Source organism: Choloepus didactylus, chromosome 7 (genome assembly GCF_015220235.1).
Source record: "Choloepus didactylus isolate mChoDid1 chromosome 7, mChoDid1.pri, whole genome shotgun sequence".
NCBI classification, from domain to species: Eukaryota; Metazoa; Chordata; class Mammalia; order Pilosa; family Megalonychidae; genus Choloepus; species Choloepus didactylus.
Genome location: NC_051313.1, coordinates 33,709,185 through 33,733,257, shown reverse-complemented (window position 1 = coordinate 33,733,257; position 24,073 = coordinate 33,709,185). Strand labels below are relative to the sequence as shown.

At 38.1% G+C, this 24,073-nt stretch overlaps 1 protein-coding gene across 1 annotated transcript in view; it reads right to left on the bottom strand.

The window, feature by feature from the left end:
* The window catches only part of FRK (fyn related Src family tyrosine kinase), a 134,504-nt gene extending 111,800 nt beyond the window's left edge, over window positions 1-22,704 (bottom strand). Inside the window, exon 1 of the mRNA XM_037844242.1 lies at window positions 21,935-22,704. Within this exon, the coding sequence (XP_037700170.1) occupies window positions 21,935-22,305 (371 nt within the window). The 5' untranslated portion in view covers window positions 22,306-22,704. The remainder of the gene's footprint in view (window positions 1-21,934) is intronic.
* Window positions 22,705-24,073: the final 1,369 nt, after the last annotated feature.

Genomic DNA, 24,073 nt, shown 5'->3' with positions numbered 1-24,073 from the left:
GGCTTTTGCTGTATAACAAACCACCCTAAAACTTAGTGGCTTACACCAACAACCATTTAATTAGCTCACAGTTCTGCAGGTTAGCAATTTGGTATGGGCTAAGCAGATGTTAGCTGAACTTGATCATGAATCTATATTTAGCTGGTGAGTCAGCTGGGACATGGAGGGCCTCTCTTCAGGTGGTCTTTCTTCCTCCAGGAGGTTAATTTGGGATTTTTCACATGGTAGTTGCAGAACTCCAAGGGCAGCAAAAAAGCAAGACACAACATGCAAGTGCTTTTCAAGTCCCTGCTTTTGTCACATTTGCTACTGCCCCTTTGGCTAAAACAAGTTCACCTGGCCAAGCCTAGAGTCAGTGTGGGAAGGCACAACCCAAAAGTGTGGATACAGGGATGTGAGAATAAAGGGGACCCTTTCTACATCTACATACCACACTTTCTCACCTAAATTGTGGGCATTTCTTAAATTTGACCGTTGGTCCTGTTCTTCTGTTTCTTGGACTCCAGTGCGATGATTCTTTGAAACTTGTGATGTCTACAACACTCTGTCATTCTTGTATCCCTATGACTTCTAAAATACCTCTGCATGAATGATTTCAAAATCCATCTTTTCAGAATAGACTTGTCTCTTTGCTGTGACTTTTGTATTTCTAACTTTCTCCTGCACATTTTTATCTAGAAGGCCTATAGTACTTCAAACTCTATGTGCCTAAAATTGAATGTATTGTCTTTCCTCTCTGCTTCAACCATCCCCCCAAATAAAATTATTTTATGAAATTTATATTTCTCTTAATATTCCACCTAATTCCAAATCACATAATTTTATTACTCCTTCTCTTCTCCTACATCTATTTTGTAGTTTTGTAGTTTTGCTTCTACCATTTACCATTTACAATATAAATGCTCTTGTATTTATTTAAATTTTAGCCAATTTTCTCACACTATAAATAGGGATAAGAACACTTGCCTTCCAGAGCTATCATAAGGCTTAAATTAGCTCATGAATATAGTTGTATGTGCTTAGCACATTGAAGGCACGCAAAAATGTTAATTTCTCTTCCCATTAAGTCTTCTTGATTCTTCACTCATGTAATTGTTCATATTTCTACTCCTTTTTTTTTTTTTTAACAGTTCCATAAATCAAAATTAAGCCCTTATAAACCCATGTTGAGGATCTTTGGAACAACTTCCCTAACCCTCCCTACCACTGGCTTCTCCCTTCTCCCATCCAATCCCTAAATCACCATAGACTTCTTTTTTTTTTTTTTTTTTTTTTTTTTTTTTTTTTTTTTTTTTTAAATCATCATTTTATTGAGATATATTCACATACCACGCAGTCATACAAAACAAATTGTACTTTCGATTGTTTACAGTACCATTACATAGTTGTACATTCATCACCTAAATCAATCCCTGACACCTTCATTAGCACACACACAAAAATAACAAGAATAATAATTAGAGTGAAAAAGAGCAATTGAAGTAAAAAAGAACACTGGGTACCTTTGTCTGTCTGTTTCCCTCCCCTACTTTTCTACACATCCATCCATAAACTAGACAAAGTGGTGTTTGGTCCTTATGGCTTTCCCAATCCCATTGTCACCCCTCATAAGCTACATTTTTATACAACTGTCTTCGAGATTCATGGGTTCTGGGTTGTAGTTTGATAGTTTCAGGTATCCACCACCAGCTACCCCAATTCTTTAGAACCTAAAAAGGGTTGTCTAAAGTGTGCATAAGAGTGCCCACCAGAGTGACCTCTCGGCTCCTTTTGGAATCTCTCTGCCACTGAAGCTTATTTCATTTCCTTTCACATCCCCCTTTTGGTCAAGAAGATGTTCTCCGTCCCACGGTGCCAGGTCTACATTCCTCCCTGGGAGTCATATTCCACGTTGCCAGGGAGATTCACTTCCCTGGGTGACCATAGACTTCTCAAAGTTTTACTTTGACCAGTGATATCACCCATGCTTAAAAACACATTCACTGGCAATTTATTTCCTATCAGATCAAGTTCAAACTTTTTACCCAGGCATACATGGTCTTTTCCAAAAACCTGTTGCAAACTATATTTCCAGGTTTGTTTCCTGTTGCCCTTCTTCATGAATGCTTCAACCAAACCATACAATGCACCATTTCCTGAATACATTTTTACTTTCTTTCCTCCGTGTTATTCAACAACCTTCACTGAATTGCCCCTACTTTTCTAGACCTTCAACAATTTGACTCAAGCATTAAGGAAAACGAAACGAAACTGTTTATGCCCTCAGAGAATGTACAATCTCATGAGATATATAGTTTTCCAGGCACAATACCAAAAAGACAAGTATCCTGCATTCAAGGATTTCACAGACCCATAAAAAGGACAGAAGCTTTATTACTGGCCAATTATATGACAAAAGTACAGGCACTACAGACATGCTGGAGGCAAGCCAACCTCACTCCAATCATTTATCAGCTGTATAGTCTTGTACGGTTACTTAAACTCTCCTAGCCAGTCTTCTCATCTGTAAATGGGAATAATAAAAGTATGTATCCCATAGAGTTGTTGTAAGCATTAAATAATGCAAGTGAAGTTATTTGCATAGTGGTAGCACAATTATAAGCCTTCAATAAATGTCCATTATATTATTGTCTACTGTTCTACTAAGTACAATTCAAGCAAGTTATGAATTCTTTCCAAGAGGTTTAGGGAAAGCTTCTTAGAAGAAGGTCATGTGAACTGAACCCTGAAATAAAGGTACAATTTCCCCTAAACCCGGACTCTACCTCTACATACATTTACCCATGTAACTGTTCCTCACTCATTCACTCAACCATTTATTTTTAAGTGCACACTACATGCCAGACACTTCATAGTACTCTTGCGGCATTCATCAGAGTCTTGCTTGTGTTAATCAAGAAACAGGAAAGCAGACTCTGACCTCCAGGAGACGGCCAAGCACTATTGGGAGGAGCTGGCCTGGCACTAAAGCTAAGCTTTGATGCTCTGTTGAATGTGAATGATCTCATGGAACATCAACATCAGACAACACCACTCTATGACGATGATAGTTCAAGACAAAAACAAGACCGCTCTGTAATCATATCTGAACATCCATAAAAACATGGACATTGTCCAACCACAAAATTGACTAAACATCCATCTATCTTGGCTAATATCAGTGATCGCTGTTTCTTAACCAATTTTAGTTTTAGTCTTGGACTTTCCTCCTTCTTAACAAGATTTATTAAGATATCCAATCATATAATGACCCTCACTATCTGAGAGCATCCAACCCAGAGAAAAGCCCTGCTTCCTTAAACCCTGCCCAAAATCACAACCCCAGATCCTATAATTCTTCCTTGCTAACACCCTATTACTGTGATGCCCCACATTCTCCGTGTATGCATTCTCCCTCGCTGCCACGGGCATGGACCAGTACAGGTGTGTTTCTGCTGGTGTTTGGCTGAAGGGCAGGGGCATAACATTCTCCTAAGACTAAAATTCTCTGGAGCAGAGACAATGTCTTATTCATTTTTTTATCTCCCACTATACCAAAAAAGTGCCTTTAATAGAAACAATGCACTATTGTGGAATAGATATACAAATCTCCTAGAAACTATTTTCTTCAACTACCAGAAATGCTGAAGAGACTTTGGAGAAAGTGTCCTGAATTCTGCTTCACAGAAGTGCAAGAGGCACCATCCAGGAAGGATTCCCTGGCAGTGATGATGGCGGCAGCACAAGGCCACTACTAGAGGGGTGACATCCTCTGGTAATGGGAATCTTAATATGTCATAATTGATTTGTATTTGGAGATGGTGAAAAGATAAATGTGAAACTGGAATAGCATTACAGTGACTTTAAATCTATCGACAATACTGATCCTTAAGAGGAGCCCTACAGGATTTTTCTGATTCATCCAAATCATGATGCCAATGAACTATGTAACATTTGTATTAATGGAAATATTTATTCAGATAGAAGGTTCTAAACGCCTTTCCAAATAGATAGTACATGCCTTTCAAAATTCCAAAGTTCTAAGCATTTCTTAAATTGCATTTTCATCTTACCCTTAAAAAAAGCACTGAAGTCCTAAAAATTAAAAAAAAAAAACTAATTTAGAAATTTTGTCTGAATTAGAAAAGACATAAAACAGGCTATATGAATAAAAAAATAGAAGACATATAAATAAAAGCATCATTAAAGTGTTTTGACACTCAATTTTTAAACTGAAAAACATCCCACTAAAAAATTCTGTAGGGAAAAATATAATACCGTGACAAAAAGTTCTGACAGAAGGCATAGTCTATTACAGCCTCTGAATTTAGCCAAAGAAGCAGAAGTATGGGTGATACAGATCACATGTCTGTATTTGCATCTGTGCATCTTAGCAAAATTCCTCTGTTACATTAATCTTCAAAGAAACCGCCACATAAACAAATACTACAGAAGCAGTCTTCAGGAAAATAGCCACAGGGAGGCCTCAAACAGCACTGAAGCTGCTATTTATCTGTACAGCTGCCCTCCCTGGAGAAACCTGACTAAATCCTTCCAGGACAAGTGCAGAGAACTCCCATTTAACAAACAGGAGTCAGAGAATGCTGCAGAGAAATCGGCAGCTAATTAGCAAGAAAAGTGGTTAAAAAGAACATATTAATTATTTTGTTTGTAATATTTTAGAATGTAAGAGAAAATCTATTAATATTCAATAGAGTCAAACATTCAGTATATAAAAGCTGAAAGATATTTCATGTACATAATAATTTCAAATTATGTATGTTGAGCATAAAATCTGAAATTAAAAGTCTAGTCCCACAGCATTAATTTTATAAATTGAGCTGTGGTTTGTTGTCCATTTAAAAGCTTGGGTCAGTAATTCCTTTACTTTGAATATAATCACAGTACAGTTAATTATGTGTATATTTTATTTTTAGATGCCATTTATACCAGATTTACTATCTGTTCCTGGATTGATATTTATTCTGTATTGTAAAGAATATTCAAATTGGTCAGTGACCCCTAAGTATTTTCTCCCAGAGGATGGATTAGAATAACTAATTTCTGGCAGCCTGGCAATTATGCTATTATGATTGTGAATCTAACCAAAAGTTAGGCATGAATGACTCATTGACAAAAGAATGCAAAATGACCTTTGCCTTTAATAAAGAAACTTCCTAGATTTTCCTAGTAGGTAAAAAGCATCTCAGAGAGAACAGTCAAAGAACAGAGGTGGCTCTGTCAGCTGCTCTTAAAGAGACCTGAGATTTGTAGGTGAGCAATCATTCATTTAATTATTCATTTATCCAAATATCTATGATATGCTTATAATACATAAGTGCCACCATAAATATCAGGGCACTGGCTCCCTTTCCCACCACCCACATCCAGAGCTTACAATCTTGCAGAAAATAAATTAGCAATAATGACAAAGGATATTAAAGTCTCTAAACTGGAACACTTAACTTAGTCTAGGATGTCAGGAAAGGCTTAAGGGAGGGAGACCTGGAGGATGAGTGAGAATTAGGAAAAGAGGAGGGAGAGCGATGTAGGCAGAGAGAACAGCACATGTGAAGACCTTAGGCCAGGGAGAGTGAAAACAGTACAAAAACAAAAACAAAAACAAAAAAAAAAAAACACCTAAAGATACACAGTGGAGCAGGAGACCTGCTATAGGGGAAGAATATTGTGAGCTGATGCTAGAAAGGAGGCATGCAAAGTATAATCCATTTAAACAGAAACAAATGAGAAGATGCCCAACTAAATAATAGGTAACATTATCAAGCCTGTATGTGACAGGTACTCTCCAGTGCACCCTTTCTGCTCAAATAGGCTCATTTAAGTCACATAATCTATGAGATAGGCATCATTATTATGCCTGACTTACAATTGAGAAACTGAGGCAGAGGGTCAAATACTTTGCTCAAGGTCACACAAATAAATTATGATAGAGACAGATTCAAACCAGATCATGTGGGGCTATGTCCTGTGTCCTTAAGGGCACCACAGGCTAGGCCAAAAAGGAAAACCAGCATTTCTATTTCAATTAAAACTTTATATCACTAATTTTTGGACCTAGTTAAAGTATCTATCAGAAGAACACAAATATTGCTCCGATTTTTGTTTCCCATAGAGATTTTCACTAGTATCAGTGATTGGAAAATCCGAAGGAAATTTTCTGAGCTGGTAATCAGACAGAGTTCGTTGAAGCAAAGTATTACTGCTATGTGAACAGCATATAGTAGTTGCTAATAAAAGTTAGCCCTACATTACTGTATCAAAGGTTGTGTCTACTTTGACCATTTCAGTTTGGTAAGATGTTTGATTTTGTTCTTTAAAGCATAACACCAAGATACATCTTCAGAATAAACTAAATATTTAAATGATCTTAGTACAAAAAAAGCCAATTTAAACCCAAGAGAACATTTTTTTCCAAAGAATGTATTCAGTTAAGTTGGAATTTAGGTTCTAACCTAAAATTTAAGTTTATAACATTTAAGAAAATAGTTTAAGATTTATTCACTGGCCTAAAATTATTCCATCATTAGAAATTTGTTGAAAACCTCAAAAGAGAAAAGTAATCAATACTTTTACTAGAGAAGGGGTGGTTTGAATAGGATATTGCCATTAAAATTTTCAAAATTTTATCAATTTTAATAATTTTCCTAGAAAAGATTAAGAATGCCCCTTAATTCATTTTAGTGATTCCATACTGTATTACTTCATTGTTTCCCAAAGGAATTTTGAGATGTATGTATGTAATCAAGTTTCACTACTGTTAGTTAACTATTTTAAACTGTTATTAATTAAATTCAAACTTGGTGATTTCAATGCAGTTCAGTTAGTACTTCTTTTCTTCACTTCCACAACTTTGCCCTTATTTTTTTAATTTATTTTAATTTAGTGATTAATTACCATTTTTCTTAAAAATTTTAAGAAGTCATGTAAAAATTCATTATGTAACAAAATGAGATAAACCAGAGTTATATAAAGACAAACACTAGAGTTATATTAAAATGAAAAATCATATAATCATTATACCTGGGATTTAAAACCTTTATAAATTAATTATTTTAGCAATACATTTGTCATATTGTTATTTTTACTTCAGAGTAAATGGCATATAACTACAAATAATTCAAAGGATGGGGAGAATAAAGCACAGGACAATCCAGTGAGTAACACAGTCATATAATAATAGACTTTCCTAATTAATTGCATGGGATCTAACTATACTTTTGTTGAATTAAATTATTTATACTAATATTCTTATCTTGAATTTATCCAAAAAACTTAATTGGATAGACAGTCATATATGCATTTAATGTAAGTATTTTACCCATATTCATAAACTTCTTTTTTACTTAGTTTCTAAAAGGTATATAAGTATACTTTTCTTAGAGGAGAGAATTATAAACACATTATTTTCATTTTCCATGCATATGCATTTAGTCTTCCTTGAAAACCAGTTCAAAGGGAAAGACTAAACCATCTGGATAACCAATAATTTTGGGACTGATTGCTCACAGGTGATTTTCTATTGATGTGAACTATTCAAAGTAGATAAAATCTATTATGTCACACTGGTTTTTGAATACTATGGTGCCTCTTTATTTATTTATTTACTAACAGTATTTTTAACTTTTATACTTCATTGTTCCTTTACCTTTAACTAGTTTAAGGTTTAAAAGCATTTGAGGAGGGTGGGGCAAGACGGTGGCATACAGAGGTGTAGAATTTAGTTAGTCCTCTAGAACAACTAGTAAATAGCCAGAAACAACTAGTATACAGTCTGGAACAACTGTTGGGGGACATCCATGACTGGACACATATCGAACACAGCCTGGAATGGCTGTGATCACAGCATAGAATAGTAAGTAAAGCGCCCCAACTGTGGAGTTGATGCCCCTCCCCCACCAGCATGGCAGGTTGAGTTGAAATACTTCCCTCTGGAAAAAAGAAGCTGGTTACGTGGAGCGAGGGAAAGTAACTCATCCAAGCTCCAACTGCAGTTTTAGTTAACAAATTTGGACTACTGAATACAAGCTACAAGCACAGATAAACCCAGAGCAAATAGGGAAGGAAACTGAGGTTCAGAGAGGAGCAGAGAGGAGGCAGGGCTAATGGAAAAAAAAATACGTAAATAACTAAAAACAGAGGCTTTTGGAGATGGCTGAGCTCAGAATACTGGAAAACAGCTGTGTCCCAAGAAAAGGGGCACACAGAACCAGGTACCAACACCGGTCGACTGGCAAAACTGGAGGACTGGGGACTGGCTCTGAAAAGGCGGGCTTTTGCTCTTTTCCCTTTTTTTTTTTTCTGTCTTTCTAAGCAGCTCATTAGAGAAAGCCTCAGGCATTTTCAATTCTCAGGGCTGACCCAGGCAAGAGTGGAGTTAACAGAGTCAGAGAGACAAACAAGGCATTCAAGTATAGAAGATAACTCCCTAAGTACACTGAACAAAGATGACTGTGAGTAAGGTTGAAAGAGGAAGGTTAGGGTAATGTAGGACACAAAAAAGAAAGATAGAAGATAAAGACTGGGACTGTATAACTTAGTGATAGCTAGAATGGTCAATGATTGTGATTAAATGTACAAATACGTTTTTACATGAGGGAAAACAAATGAATGTCAACTTTGCAAGGTGTTAAAAATGGGGTCGTATTGGGTGAAAAAATACAGTCAATGCAAACTAGAGTCTATAGGTAACAGTAACATTATAATACACTACCATTAATTGTAAAAAAGGCAATTTACCAAAGCTAAATATCTATAAGCGGGGGATATAAGTATGGGATTCTTGGCACTGGTGGTGGTGTCTGACTTTTTTATTGTATTTAATTTTAATTTTATTTTTTCTGTTGCTGCTTTTTAGTTGTCTTTTTTTTCTTTTTTTTTTTTTTCTTTTTACTTTTTTTAACCTATTCCTCTTTCTTTGGGAAGAAATGGAAAAGTCCTTATATAGATATTGTTGGTAAATGCATAACTAGGTGATTATACAGGGAACCACTGATTGTTTACTTAGGATGGATGGTATCGTGTGTGAATAAAATCATCTAAAAAATAAACAGAGGGATACAAGTGCCGGAGAAAATGTGGGGAAAGGGATGTACCTAATCACTGTTGGTGGGGAAGTAGAATGGCGCAGCCTATCTGGAGGGCAGTGTGGTGGTTTCACAGGAAGCTAAGCATGGGGTTGCCATATTGTCCTGCAACTTGGTTATTGGGTATATACTTGGAAGAACTGAAAAGAGGGACACGAAGGGACATTTGCACAGTGGGGTTTATGGTGTCAATATTCACGATTTGCAGCGGATGGAGGTGGCCAAAGCATACACCAACTGATGAACAGAATGGCGAACTATGGTGTATATTCTTGAAGAATATTGTATAACTGTATAGCTTACGCTGTGTGACCATGTGATTGTGAAAACTTTGTGGCTCCCACTCCATTTATACAGTGTATGGACAGATGAATAAAAAAATAAGAACAAAAAGTAAATGAATAATAGGGAGAGATGAGGGGTATGGGATGTTTTGGGTGTTCTTTTTTACTTTAACTTCTATTCTTATTCTCTTTTGTGTGTGGTAATGAAAATGTTCAAAAATTGATTGAGAATACACAAGTATATAATGGTACTGTAAACGACTGTACACCGTGGATGATTGTATGGTATGTGGATATATCTCAATAAAATTGAATTTAAAAAAAAAAAAAAAGCATTTGAAAATTCTGGCTTTATATCCCAGTTGAGAAAGAAATTTACCAACATATAGATTGAAAATAATTGGGAATACCATGTACAGCTGTATTCGATAATTATTAAAATCAGAAGAATTCAAATCAACAAACAGTGAAGGATCCACTCTTTTCTAAAATGGGGTCTGAGAATCTTCCTGAGAATACTTCCACTTTATTTCTCCATGCTACTTTTGTCAAGCCAAACAGTGCAATGATCTTAAATTAGATAAAATCTTTAAAGAAACTTACAGAGGAGTATAAGTAGAAAAATATGCCCTAAACAGATGGAGAAATATACCATTACCTTTATGCTTCACAGCATATATTCTAACATTTTTATCCAATAAAATTTTTAGCAACAGGGGGGTGGGGCAAGATGGCAGACTGGTGCGCTGTATGTTTTAGTTACTCCTCCAGGAAAGTAGGTAGAAAGCCAGGAACTGCGTAGACTGGACACCACAGAGCAATCTGCGTTTGAGCATACTTCATACAACACTCATGAAAACGTGGAACTGCTGAGATCAGCGAAATCTGTAAGTTTTTGCGGCCAGGGGACCCGCGTCCCTCCCTGCCAGGCTCAGTCCCGTGGGAGGAGGGGCTGTCAGCTCCGGGAAGGAGAAGGGAGAACTGCAGTGGCAGCCCTTATCGGAATCTCATTCTACTGATCCAAACTCCAACCATAGATAGACTGAGACCAGACACCAGAGAATCTGAGAGCAGCCAGCCCAGCAGAGAGGAGACAGGCACAGAGAAAAAAAAACAACATGAAAAACTCCAAAATAAAAGCGGAGGATTTTTGGAGTTCTGGTGAACATAGAAAGGGGAAGGGCCCTGAGGCACATATGCAAATCCCGAAGAAAAGCTGATGTCTCTGCCCTGTGGACCTTTCCTTAATGGCCCTGGTTGCTTTGTCTCTTAGCATTTCAATAACCCATTAGATCTCTGAGGAGGGCCCTTTTTTTTTTTTTAATCCTTTTTTCTTTTTCTAAAACAATTACTCTAAGAAGCCCAATACAGAAAGCTTCAAAGACTTGCAATTTGGGCAGGTCAAGTCAAGAGCAGAACTAGGAGAGCTCTGAGACAAAACGCAATAATCCAGTGGCTGAGAAAATTCACTAAACACCACAACTTCCCAAGAAAAGGGGGGTGTCCACTCACAGCCATCATCCTTGTGGACAGGAAACACTCCTGCCCATCGCCAGCCCCATAGCCCAGAACTGCCCCAGACAACCCAGTGTGACGGAAGTGCTTCAAATAACAGGCACACACCACAAAATTGGGCGTGGACATTAGCCTTCCCTGCAATCTCAGCTGATTGTCCCAGAGTTGGGAAGGTAGAGCAGTGTGAATTAACAAAGCCCCATTCAGCCATCATTTCAGCAGACTGGGAGCCTCCCTACACAGCCCAGCAGCCCAGAACTGCCCTGGGGGGACGGCACTCACCTGTGACATAGCACAGTCATCCCACAACAGAGGACCCGGGGTGCACGGCCTGGAAGAGGGGCCCACTTGCAAGTCTCAGGAGCCATACGCCAATACCAAGGACTTGTGGGTCAGTGGCAGAGATAAACTGTGGCAGGACTGAACTGAAGGATTAGACTATTGCAGCAGCTTTAAAACTCTAGGATCACCAGGGATATTTGATTGTTAGAGCCACCCCCCCCCTCCCTGACTGCCCAGAAACACGCCCCATATACAGGGCAGGCAACACCGACTACACACGCAAGCTTGGTACACCAATTGGACCCCACAAGACTCACTCCCCCACTCACCAAAAAGGCTAAGCAAGGGAGAACTGGCTTGTGCAGAACAGGTGGCTCGTGGACGCCACCTGCTGGTTAGTTAGAGAAAGTGTACTCCATGAAGCTGTAGATCTGATAAATTACAGATAAGGACTTCAATTGGTCTACAAATCCTAAAAGAACCCTATCAAGTTCAGCAAATGCCACGAGGCCAAAAACAACAGAAAATTACAAAGCACATGAAAAAACCAGACGATATGGATAACCCAAGCCCAAGCACCCAAATCAAAAGACCAGAAGAGACACAGCACCTAGAGCAGCTACTCAAAGAACTAAAGATGAACAATGAGACCATAGTACGGGAGACAAAGGAAATCAAGAAGACCCTAGACGAGCATAAAGAAGACATTGCAAGACTAAATAAAAAAATGGATGATCTTATGGAAATTAAAGAAACTGTTGACCAAATTAAAAAGATTCTGGACACTCATAGTACAAGACTAGAGGAAGTTGAACAACGAATCAGTGACCTCAAAGATGACAGAATGGAAAATGAAAGCATAAAAGAAAGAATGGGGAAAAAAATTGAAAAAATCGAAATGGACCTCAGGGATATGATAGATAATATGAAACGTCCAAATATAAGACTCACTGGTGTCCCAGAAGGGGAAGAAAAGGGTAAAGGTCTAGGAAGAGTATTCAAAGAAATTGTTGGGGAAAATTTCCCAAATCTTCTAAACAACATAAATACACAAATCATAAATGCTCAGCGAACCCCAAATAGAATAAATCCAAATAAACCCACTCCGAGACATATACTGATCACACTGTCAAACACAGAAGAGAAGGAGCAAGTTCTGAAAGCAGCAAGAGAAAAGCAATTCACCACATACAAAGGAAACATCATAAGACTAAGTAGTGACTACTCAGCAGCCACCATGGAGGCGAGAAGGCAGTGGCACGATATATTTAAAATACTGAGTGAGAAAAATTTCCAGCCAAGAATACTTTATCCAGCAAAGCTCTCCTTCAAATTTGAGGGAGAGCTTAAATTTTTCACAGACAAACAAATGCTGAGAGAATTTGCTAACAAGAGACCTGCCCTACTGGAGATACTCAAGGGAGCCCTACAGACAGAGAAACAAAGAAAGGACAGAGAGACTTGGAGAAAGGTTCAGTACTAAAGAGATTCGGTATGGGTACAATAAAGGATATTAATAGACAGAGGGGAAAAATATGGCAAACATAAACCAAAGGATAAGATGGCTGATTCAAGAAATGCCTTCACGGTTATAACGTTGAATGTAAATGGATTAAACTCTCCAATTAAAAGACATAGATTCGCAGAATGGATCAAAAAAAATGAACCATCAATATGTTGCATACAAGAGACTCATCTTAGACACAGGGACACAAAGAAACTGAAAGTGAAAGGATGGAAAAAAATATTTCATGCAAGCTACAGCCAAAAGAAAGCAGGTGTAGCAATATTAATCTCAGATAAAATAGACTTCAAATACAGGGATGTTTTGAGAGACAAAGAAGGCCACTACATACTAATAAAAGGGGCAATTCAGCAAGAAGAAATAACAATCGTAAATGTCTATGCACCCAATCAAGGTGCCACAAAATACATGAGAGAAACACTGGCAAAACTAAAGGAAGCAATTGATGTTTCCACAATAATTGTGGGAGACTTCAACACATCACTCTCTCCTATAGATAGATCAACCAGACAGAAGACCAATAAGGAGAATGAAAACCTAAACAATCTGATAAATGAATTAGATTTAACAGACATATACAGGACATTAAATCCCAAACCACCAGGATACACATACTTTTCTAGTGCTCACGGAACTTTCTCCAGAATAGATCATATGCTGGGACATAAAACAAGCCTCAATAAATTTAAAAAGATTGAAATTATTCAAAGCACATTCTCTGACCACAATGGAATACAATTAGAAGTCAATAACCATCAGAGACTTAGAAAATTCACAAATACCTGGCGGTTAAACAACACACTCCTAAACAATCAGTGGGTTAAAGAAGAAATAGCAAGAGAAATTGCTAAATATATAGAGACGAATGAAAATGAGAACACAACATACCAAAACCTATGGGATGCAGCAAAAGCAGTGCTAAGGGGGAAATTTATAGCACTAAACGCATATATTAAAAAGGAAGAAAGAGCCAAAATCAAAGAACTAATGGATCAACTGAAGAAGCTAGAAAATGAACAGCAAACCAATCCTAAACCAAGTAGAAGAAAAGAAATAACAAGGATTAAAGCAGAAATAAATGACATAGAGAACAAAAAAACAATAGAGAGGATAAATATCACCAAAAGTTGGTTCTTTGAGAAGATCAACAAGATTGACAAGCCCCTAGCTAGACTGACAAAATCAAAAAGAGAGAAGACCCATATAAACAAAATAATGAATGAAAAAGGTGACATAACTGCAGATCCTGAAGAAATTTAAAAAATTATAAGAGGATACTATGAACAACTGTATGGCAACAAACTGGAAAATGTAGAAGAAATGGACAATTTCCTGGAAACATATGAACAACCTAGACTGACCAGAGAAGAAATAGAAGACCTCAACCAACCCATCACAAGCAAAGAGATCCAATCAGTCATCAAAAATCTTCCCGCAAATAAATGCTCAGGGCCAGATGGCTTCACAGGGGAATTCTACCAAAATTTCCAGAAAGAACTGACACCAATCTTACTCAAACTCTTTCAAAACATTGAATAAAATGGAACACTACCTAACTCATTTTATGAAGCTAACATCAATCTAATACCCAAACCAGGCAAAGATGCTGCAAAAAAGGAAAACTACCGGCCAATCTCCCTAATGAATATAGATGCAAAAATTCTCAACAAAATACTTGCAAATCGAATCCAAAGACACATTAAAAAAATCATACACCATGACCAAGTGGGGTTCATTCCAGGCATGCAAGGATGGTTCAACATAAGAAAATCAATCAATGTATTACAACACATTAACAAGTCAAAAGGGAAAAATCAATTGATCATCTCAATAGATGCTGAAAAAGCATTTGACAAAATCCAACATCCCTTTTTGATAAAAACACTTCAAAAGGTAGGAATTGAAGGAAACTTCCTCAACATGATAAAGAGCATATATGAAAAACCCACAGCCAGCATAGTACTCAATGGTGAGAGACTGAAAGCCTTCCCTCTAAGATCAGGAACAAGACAAGGATGCCCGCTGTCACCACTGTTATTCAACATTGTGCTGGAAGTGCTAGCCAGGGCAATCCCGCAAGACAAAGAAATAAAAGGCATCCAAATTGGAAAAGAAGAAGTAAAACTGTCATTGTTTGCAGATGATATGATCTTATATCTGGAAAACCCTGAGAAATCGACGATACAGCTACTAGAGCTAATAAACAAATTTAGCAAAGTAGCGGGATACAAGGTTAATGCACATAAGTCAGTAATGTTTCTATATGCTAGAAATGAACAAACTGAAGAGACACTCAAGAAAAAGATACCATTTTCAATAGCAACTAAAAAAATCAAGTACCTAGGAATAAACTTAACCAAAGATGTAAAAGACCTATACAAAGAAAACTACATAACTCTACTAAAAGAAATACAAGGGGACCTTAAAAGATGGAAAAATATTCCGTGTTCATGGATAGGAAGACTAAATGTCATTAAGATGTCAATTCTACCCAAACTCATCTACAGATTCAATGCAATCCCAATCAAAATTCCAACAACCTACTTTGCAGACTTGGAAAAACTAGTTATCAAATTTATTTGGAAAGGGAAGATGCCTCGAATTGCTAAAGACACTCTAAAAAAGAAAAACAAAGTGGGAGGACTTACACTCCCTGACTTTGAAGCTTATTATAAAGCCACAGTTGCCAAAACAGCATGGTACTGGCACAAAGATAGACATATAGATCAATGGAATCGAATTGAGAATTCGGAGATAGACCCTCAGATCTATGGCCGACTGATCTTTGATAAGGCCCCCAAAGTCACTGAACTGAGTCATAATGGTCTTTTCAACAAATGGGGCTGGGAGAGTTGGATATCCATATCCAAAAGAATGAAAGAGGACCCCTACCTCACCCCCTACACAAAAATTAACTCAAAATGGACCAAAGATCTCAATATAAAAGAAAGTACCATAAAACTCCTAGAAGATAATGTAGAAAAACATCTTCAAGACCTTGTATTAGGCGGCCACTTCCTAGACTTTACACCCAAAGCACAAGCAACAAAAGAGAAAATAGATAAATGGGAACTCCTCAAGCTTAGAAGTTTCTGCACCTCAAAGGAATTTCTCAAAAAGGTAAAGAGGCAGCCAACTCAATGGGAAAAAATTTTTGGAAACCATGTATCTGACAAAAGACTGATATCTTGCACATATAAAGAAATCCTACAACTCAATGACAGTAGTACAGTCGGCCCAATTATAAAATGGGCAAAAGATATGAAAAGACAGTTCTCTGAAGAGGAAATACAAATGGCCAAGAAACACATGAAAAAATGTTCAGCTTCACTAGCTATTAGAGAGATGCAAATTAAGACCACAATGAGATACCATCTAACACCAGTTAGAATGGCTGCCATTAAACAAACAGGAAACTACAAATGCTGGAGGGGATGTGGAGAAATTGGAACTCTTATTCATTGTTGGTGGGACTGTATAATGGTTCAGCCACTCTGGAAGTCAGTCTGGCAGTTCCTTAGAAAACTAGATATAGAGTTACCATTCGATCCAGCGATCGCACTTCTCGGTATATACCCGGAAGGTCGGAAAGCAGTGACACGAACAGATATTTGCACGCCAATGTTCATAGCAGCATTATTCACAATTGCCAAGAGATGGAAACAACCCAAATGTCCTTCAACAGATGAGTGGATAAATAAAATGTGGTATATACACACGATGGAATACTACATGACAGTAAGAAGGAACGATCTGGTGAAACATATGACAACATGGATGAACCTTGAAGACATAATGCTGAGCGAAATAAGCCAGGCACAAAAAGAGAAATATTATATGCTACCACTAATGTGAACTTTGAAAAATGTAAAACAAATGGCTTATAATGTAGAATGTAGGGGAACTAGCAATAGAGAGCAATTAAGGAAGGGGGAACAGTAATCCAAGAAGAACAGATAAGCTATTTAACGTTCTGGGGATGCCCAGGAATGACTATGGTCTGTTAATTTCTGATGGATATAGTAGGAGCAAGTTCACAGAAATGTTGCTATATTAGGTAACTTTCTTGGGGTAAAGTAGGAACATGTTGGAAGTTAAGCAGTTATCTTAGGTTAGTTGTCTTTTTCTTACTCCCTTGTTATGGTCTCTTTGAAATGTTCTTTTATTGTATGTTTGTTTTCTTTTTAACTTTTTTTTCATACAGTTGATTTAAAAAAAAAGGGAAAGTTAAAAAAAAAAAAAAGAAAAGAAAAACAAGGAAAAAAAAAGATGTAGTGCCCCCTTGAGGAGCCTGTGGAGAATGCAGGGGTATTCGCCTACCCCACCTTCATGGTTGCTAACATGACCACAGACATAGGGGACTGGTGGTTTGATGGGTTGAGCCCTCTACCACAGGTTTTACCCTTGGGAAGACGGTTGCTGCAAAGGAGAGGCTAGGCCTCCCTATGGTTGTGCCTAAGAGCCTTCTCCTGAATGCCTCTTTGTTGCTCAGATGTGGCCCTGTCTCTCTAGCTAAGCCAACTTGAAAGGTGAAATCACTGCCCTCCCCCCTACGTGGGATCAGACACCCAGGGGAGTGAATCTCCCTGGCAACGTGGAATATGACTCCCGGGGAGGAATGTAGACCTGGCATCGTGGGTCGGAGAACACCTTCTTGACCAAAAGGGGGATGTGAAAGGAAATGAAATAAGCTTCAGTGGCAGAGAGAATCCAAAAGGAGCCGAGAGGTCAGTCTGGTGGGCACTCTTATGCACACTTTAGACAACCCTTTTTAGGTTCTAAAGAATTGGGGTAGCTGGGGGTGGATACCTGAAACTATCAAACTACAAACCAGAACCCATGAATCTCGAAGACAGTTGTATAAAAATGTAGCTTATGAGGGGTGACAATGGGATTGGGAAAGCCATAAGGACCACACTCCACTTTGTCTAGTTTATGGATGGATGAGTAGAAAAATAGGAGAAGGAAACAAACAGACAAAGGTACCCAGTGTTCTTTTTTACTTCAATTGCTCTTTTTCACTCTAATTATTATTCTTGTTATTTTTGTGTGTGTGCTAATGAAGGTGTCACGGATTGATTTGGGTGATGAATGTAGCACTATGTAATGGTACTGTAAACAATCGAAAGTACGATTTGTTTTGTATGACTGCGTGGTATGTGAATATATCTCAATAAAATGAAGATTAAAAAAAAAAATTTTAGCAACAGAATTTTAAGTTAAAAGTATTTATTGAAATGGTGGAACTGTAACCCATAGCATCCTTTGAAATCTGTTCTATAGCTATGTGTTAAACTGTAATTTGAAAGTTATCAACTTTTTGTATATTCTGGCTTTCGTTTTTAATAGTGAATAGGAGAGCAAATTGCAAATAATCTACCTTTCCTGGGAAACAAGAGGAGGAAAAACAGTTCCACTACAAAACACTTTGGTTCTTCTTCTGCTAAGGTGCCAGCAGGGAATACAAAGACCCCTTTGTAAGTCAGTATGGGCGGCTTCTGCAGCCCTCCTAGAGGCAAAGTCACCCAGAAGTTTAGGAGTATACAGAGAGGCTTCCTAGACTTTACTGTTCATGCGTAAGTGCAGGGACACTTCTTAACATAAAGCTCAATTAAATGCACAACAAAATGAACACTGATTCCTCCAACTTTATTGAGTCATTCAGCTAGCATCATACCGGCCTCATGAAATGAACTCAGAAAAAAATTATTGATTCTTGAGTAAGAGTATTCACAAGAATATGACACAGAAGAGATGTGAGGCTTAATTTCAAAAAAGTTCTGAGATTATCTAAGTGATCTGATTTTTTTTTTAATGGAATCTGAGCTTATGCCTTTGAGAAGCTCAGTGTGTCAGAATTTCAGCAGTGTATTTCATTGATGCTACCATAGCTTAAGAGTTTTCTTACTAGCAAAGCAGAGTCAAATCAGGTATCCTGACTGCTACCCTTGATCTAAGTGATTATGTCCATTCCATTCCCTCTTCCCTTACACTCCAGAAGTCTGAACTGACCTCATCTCTGATCCTAGTCCAATTTAACTGTACTCACATGAAGGCATGTGGACCCCAACTTAGGCACCCTTAAACAATTTTTATAATTTTTTTGTAGATAAAAGATGTTACATGTAAATTATACTATAGCTGGCCAGGCTGCTTCTCATCAATAAATTGCATTACTTCATTTATTTACAATAAATGCAGTGGAACTTAGAGCCATGACCCTTGGCTCCAAGTTTATATGTAATTTCCATATCATCATTCTCTCCATGAATTTTATATCTTTAAAAACAAAATGGATAAAAATCTTAAGAGAGTTATGGGTAATCAGAGCTTAAGAGTAAATCTTTTGAGAGATTCTATGTCGAAGAAAAACACTCATCTATGAAAGGGTCTAGAAATAAATTCAAACTGAAGATAAAATAAATACAATGATTCTCCTTGGAAACAAAATAAATCATTAATAATTGGTTTATTATATCAGTTAATGCAAGATATACAGAATGGGTATTATTTTTTAACAATAGTGCCTCTTTCAACATCTCTAATTCCTATTATTTATTAAAAAAAAAAAACTAAAACCTTCAACTGTTTTTCCATAGCACTAATAATTTCAGGAGTATCTGCAGTATTTTCTTATCAATGCAAGTCCAGAATAAAGAAATAAACAGATGAATTCTAATATACATTGCATTAAACTGATCTAACTAGAAAATAGATGATTCTACTTACCTTGTTTTCCCACTGCCTTCTCATCTCACAAAAGTAAATATAAACAATAATTTTTACTTGATACTACTTACTACGCTCAATGCAGAATAAACTACATTGATTTTCACAGTATTCCTAAGGGAAAATGAAGTATAAGTTTGAAAAAACATACTGAAGAAAAGACATTAAAAGGAGTTGCTTTTTATATAACTTCCTGATATTATGGCACTGTGTGGGTTGCTTACACACCCTCATTCAGAAGACTGTTAAGTTAAAATCATTTCTATTTTAAATGGATGAAATGGAGTAGAATTCTAGAGGCTACAGCCACTTGCACTAAAGTATTGTAGCAATTTAGCATATGGTGGCAAGCAACCTAGATGTAACCTGGGTTCACAGGTAAAGGCTATGGTGTGCACATAAAAGGAAACAGATTGTCCATGCTGACCAGAAGGTGCAGAGGCAGCATCTTCTGGGCACCATAATTTTTCCAGTGGATGTAAAAATCCCAGGGGAAGCTTACTATAGCCATGTTAGCTGGTAGTGACACACAGGAACACTGCTGAGAACCAATCCCAAGAGGAAAGGTCAGGAGTTATATGTAGAAGGAACAAAAATATTCTTGACTACAGATGACCTCCTGAGAATCAAAAAATAGCCACAATACTTTAGTTGCCCTATTTTGTGTTTGTTAAGAAAAGGCAGTCTAAATTAGTAATGATACTATGTTCAAGCCTTTTATCCAGAACATTATCATTGTTGAATTGCTTATCTTGTTTCAGTCCACTTTCTTTCAAAATCATTTATAATTCTGCCAAATATGAATATGGCTGTACATATGAAACAAGTGCTTATGTGTCCAGGTAATCAGGAAATCCATAAGTCTAGGCAACCCCTTAGACCTTACAGATCAGAAAACTGAAGTCCATAGCAGTTAAATGAACTGAATACAGTAAAAACCTAGCAGTTTATGAATTCAGAGCACTAAATAATTACTATTACATAATAGTACGCATATGTTAAACTGAATATAAAACATCCATAATGCTATATCTAACATGGAAATCATCTAGCAGTGAATATCCCTAAATGCACATAAGAAAGCATTCAGTGAATAATCAAGGATATTCCCTGTAGATTACCACAGAAAATAAATATCCACAGGTGATTTTCTCATTTGAGAACTGATCAATTCCAGTCATCAAAAGTCTAAATGTCAATTCATTTCTATTTAGGCATAAATTGAGATCTTTCTTAACATTTTTAGGCTTTTGGTGTTGGAAAAAAAAATCTCAAAAATCACCTAATCACCCTCCATCTTTGGATTTGTGAGTTTGGAAAGCAGCAGTGATGTCCCCGTGACTCTTCTTTAACATTTTACTCTCTGAGCCAGGAAAGGATGTTGCAGCTCACATGACAAAGAATCCCCAGTGATTCCTCCACAAAGGAATCATTCTATAAAACGAGCCCCTTTTTGGGAGAGACATTCCTAGACTTGGGTTTCATAGGAACCAGGCAACAATAAGGCTGGGGCCAAAAATGGTCTCTGCTTGACTTGTGACCCACCAGATCACAAGTATACATTGTCAAGACTGTCCTTTATCTGCTTTATATCCAACCACTGCTAGCCTAGTCCTCCTTCCCCAACCCTATCCCCAGCCTGGCCTTTGCAAGAATCCTGGTCCTGGCCCTTGCAAGAATGGATGGGTGGATGGATTGATGGGTTGAGGAATAGATGAATGATGGATAAGAAAATAAATAAATAAAATTTCCCCCTTTTTTTCCACTCTAATTCATAGGATTTTTTCAAATACTAGAGCAAAGTATTTATCTCCTTTTCTGGGTAAGATGCTAGTATTTTTCATGTTAAAATCTCAGTAGTTTTGAATCATAGTAGAAACCAAAAGATATAATTTGGGTAGTACAACTCAGAATCTGGAAATTCAAAGAAAATGTCTACATTATAATTTCACTGGGAAAAAAAGTGCTGGAGAAATTACCATCTGCTAAATGTTATTTTATGTTAGTTAGCCCTATGTGTGTCTATCAGAATGAAAAGGGATTAGAATTAGAGTTATGACTACAGTTGACGTATTTCTCTATAATGCTTCAACAGTTAAAAAAACAAAAAAGAAAAGAAAAGAAGAACGGGACTTTACATTTGAAACTGTGGTTTTGGGAAGTCCTGTGGTTTACCCACAAATGAAATGCAGTTCTGTTGTTAAAGTGACGTGGGAGTTATTTTCCAGCCAAAAAAAACGTAGAGTGTTAGATGTGCTATTTGTTTATGTTGATGAAAATGCACCCAAGACTCCTGGACATACAGACTGCAATAGAAGTCATTTCTACAACAATTACCTACCAGTTTCACCCCGCTTTGCGGGGGAGGTGTGTTTCAATTAGTGGTTTCTTGCTAGTACTTCCTCATACTTTTGAGGCGGCTCTTTGTTAATTAGGGGGTTATAGATAGGTAGGGAAGAAACCTCATTACCCAGCCTTCAGAGAATCAAGAAATTGTGTGGGTTTGTACTACTCACGGCTCTGCCTGTAGGCTCCTGTCCTCAGCCACATAGTTAGAAGGAATATAGCCCTGGAGTTGCTGGCTGGAGCCATCTGCTTTTTGCTCCAAGTGCCTGGCAAACCACCAGCCCTCGTGAGAAAAGTCCAGTACTTGGAGCTTGTCCCCCGCATGGAAGCTCAGGTCCTCTGCAGTCCGAGCTTGGTAATCAAACAGAGCCACAAAATAGCGGCTGTGGCTCCTTTCCGGCTCCTGCCTCTGTTGCCTGGGAGCATCAGGTGAGCAGCGGGCCCCCGGATTCTCAATCACCACTGGCTTGTCTGCCTCCTGGAACGAGCAGGGGAGACAGGGCTCCAAGTACCCCCAGAGCCTCTGACAGAGGTTGCCCATGGTGCCCTACCTGGTGGGGAGGGGGGGTGAGGGGCTTCTCCCTCTCCCCTGAGTCTCTCCGGATCCACTTTCTTGTCCTCCACCAGGCAACTTTGTAATCAGCACCAACTCACCATGCTTTGGAGAATGTGCAAAGTCCTCTCTCACAACAGTCTAGCAGGTGTGGCTGCAGCAACCTGCCTGGAGAGACTCACCTCTTCCCTTCTGTGGCAGTAGTTGTTGCCCCAGAGCAAAAGACGTCTTTTCTTCTGGTCTGCTTAGGAATCCCACAACAAAAACAAAATGAAATTAAGTGAGGAAACTTTAGACAAATGTCTGGGAACAGAAAAGAGCCATCTCGCCTTTTGTCCCAAGGAAAAGTTAACAGGAGAAAGGTAGGAACTCCAGGTAAAGTCTCCAGGTAAAGTCTCCACGCCCTGCCTTTGCCAGGAGCTCGCTCCCTGTTCCGGGTCTGTTCCCGCAGTTTGACCAGTCCTGACCCCCACTGCACTTTCCTTTTTGCTAATGAATAACCAACCGGCCAAGGCTATTGCCTTGAACATCCTGACTGCAATAATTTCTTCTGACTTCCTGGTTTGTTTTTGTCTGTGAACTAAATGGGATTCCCGTCCTCTTTACCCCTCCCTTCTCCCACACCCCGGAGACCAGCCTGCACCGGGGAACCAAACTGTTAAAGCAACCACCAAAATCCGTATTTGTTTCACCCTGGAGAAACAGGCTAGCACAGGCAGCTTTTTGTCTTGCTATGCTCCCAACATATAAATTCGGAGAAATGTTGCTATTTTTCCCCCCACGAAGATGAGTAGGATTGTTTTGCCATCACTACAGGAAGTAAAATGCAAATGAAAGTGCTTAGGTATTAGTTGCTGGACAAAGGGCAATTGGAAAAGGAATCATGGAGCCCTTACCTTTTTCATCACCATAAATAGAATTTCATAGCCTCAAAGTATATTCACAGTCTGGAAAAGTAAGAGAGTAGCTGCCTAAAATGCTGAGAACCTGAAACACAGCTTTTTCCCACAGAGACTTTAATTTCCCATCTTTCAAGTACTATTTCTGAAATACACACACACACACACACACACACACACACACACACACACACACACACACAGGGAGATAAGCAGTAAAGTGCTATGTGTGTGCTGCTGTGGAGGCTCCTGTTAAAATTTGACCTCCGGGTCTATACTAGCCCTTACTAACTGCACTGGCCTGAGCTCAGGGACTAATGAAGTTGCTCTCAGAACGGCTATCCCAAAGCAGGCTGTGGATTTTGCTCTACTTCCCCCAGCTTGGGGCAACTGTCTCACTAATGTGTGCCCTGTATCACAAGAATAACTGAGCAACAGTTTAGACATATCAATGCACTACCATTTCCACTAGTGGAGAGCATTGCAAAATTGCTTATGGTGTGTCACTTGTTTTTATATAAGACATTTATTAAAAAGTTTTTCTCTTAAAAGCAATCTTTCCAAATGTTGACAGAACTTACCTAGCCCCATGACAGTCTCAGAACTCCTTTTTTTTTTAATTCAAACTCAAAAGAAAGGTAAAAGAAGGAAAGAAAGAAAACCAGAGAACCATGGCCTAAAGCCCCAGCTGCTATTCCCTTGTACTAAAATCAGGCAAGCAATGGACAGTTCATTTGATTAGAACAAGACCTCACATCAGGATCCCAGATTTCCCCAATTGTCTTCAGAGTCAAAGTAGAAATAACAATTTGGCGGGAATATATAAGCCAAAAGCTGAGTCGTGTTTTTTTTGGTTG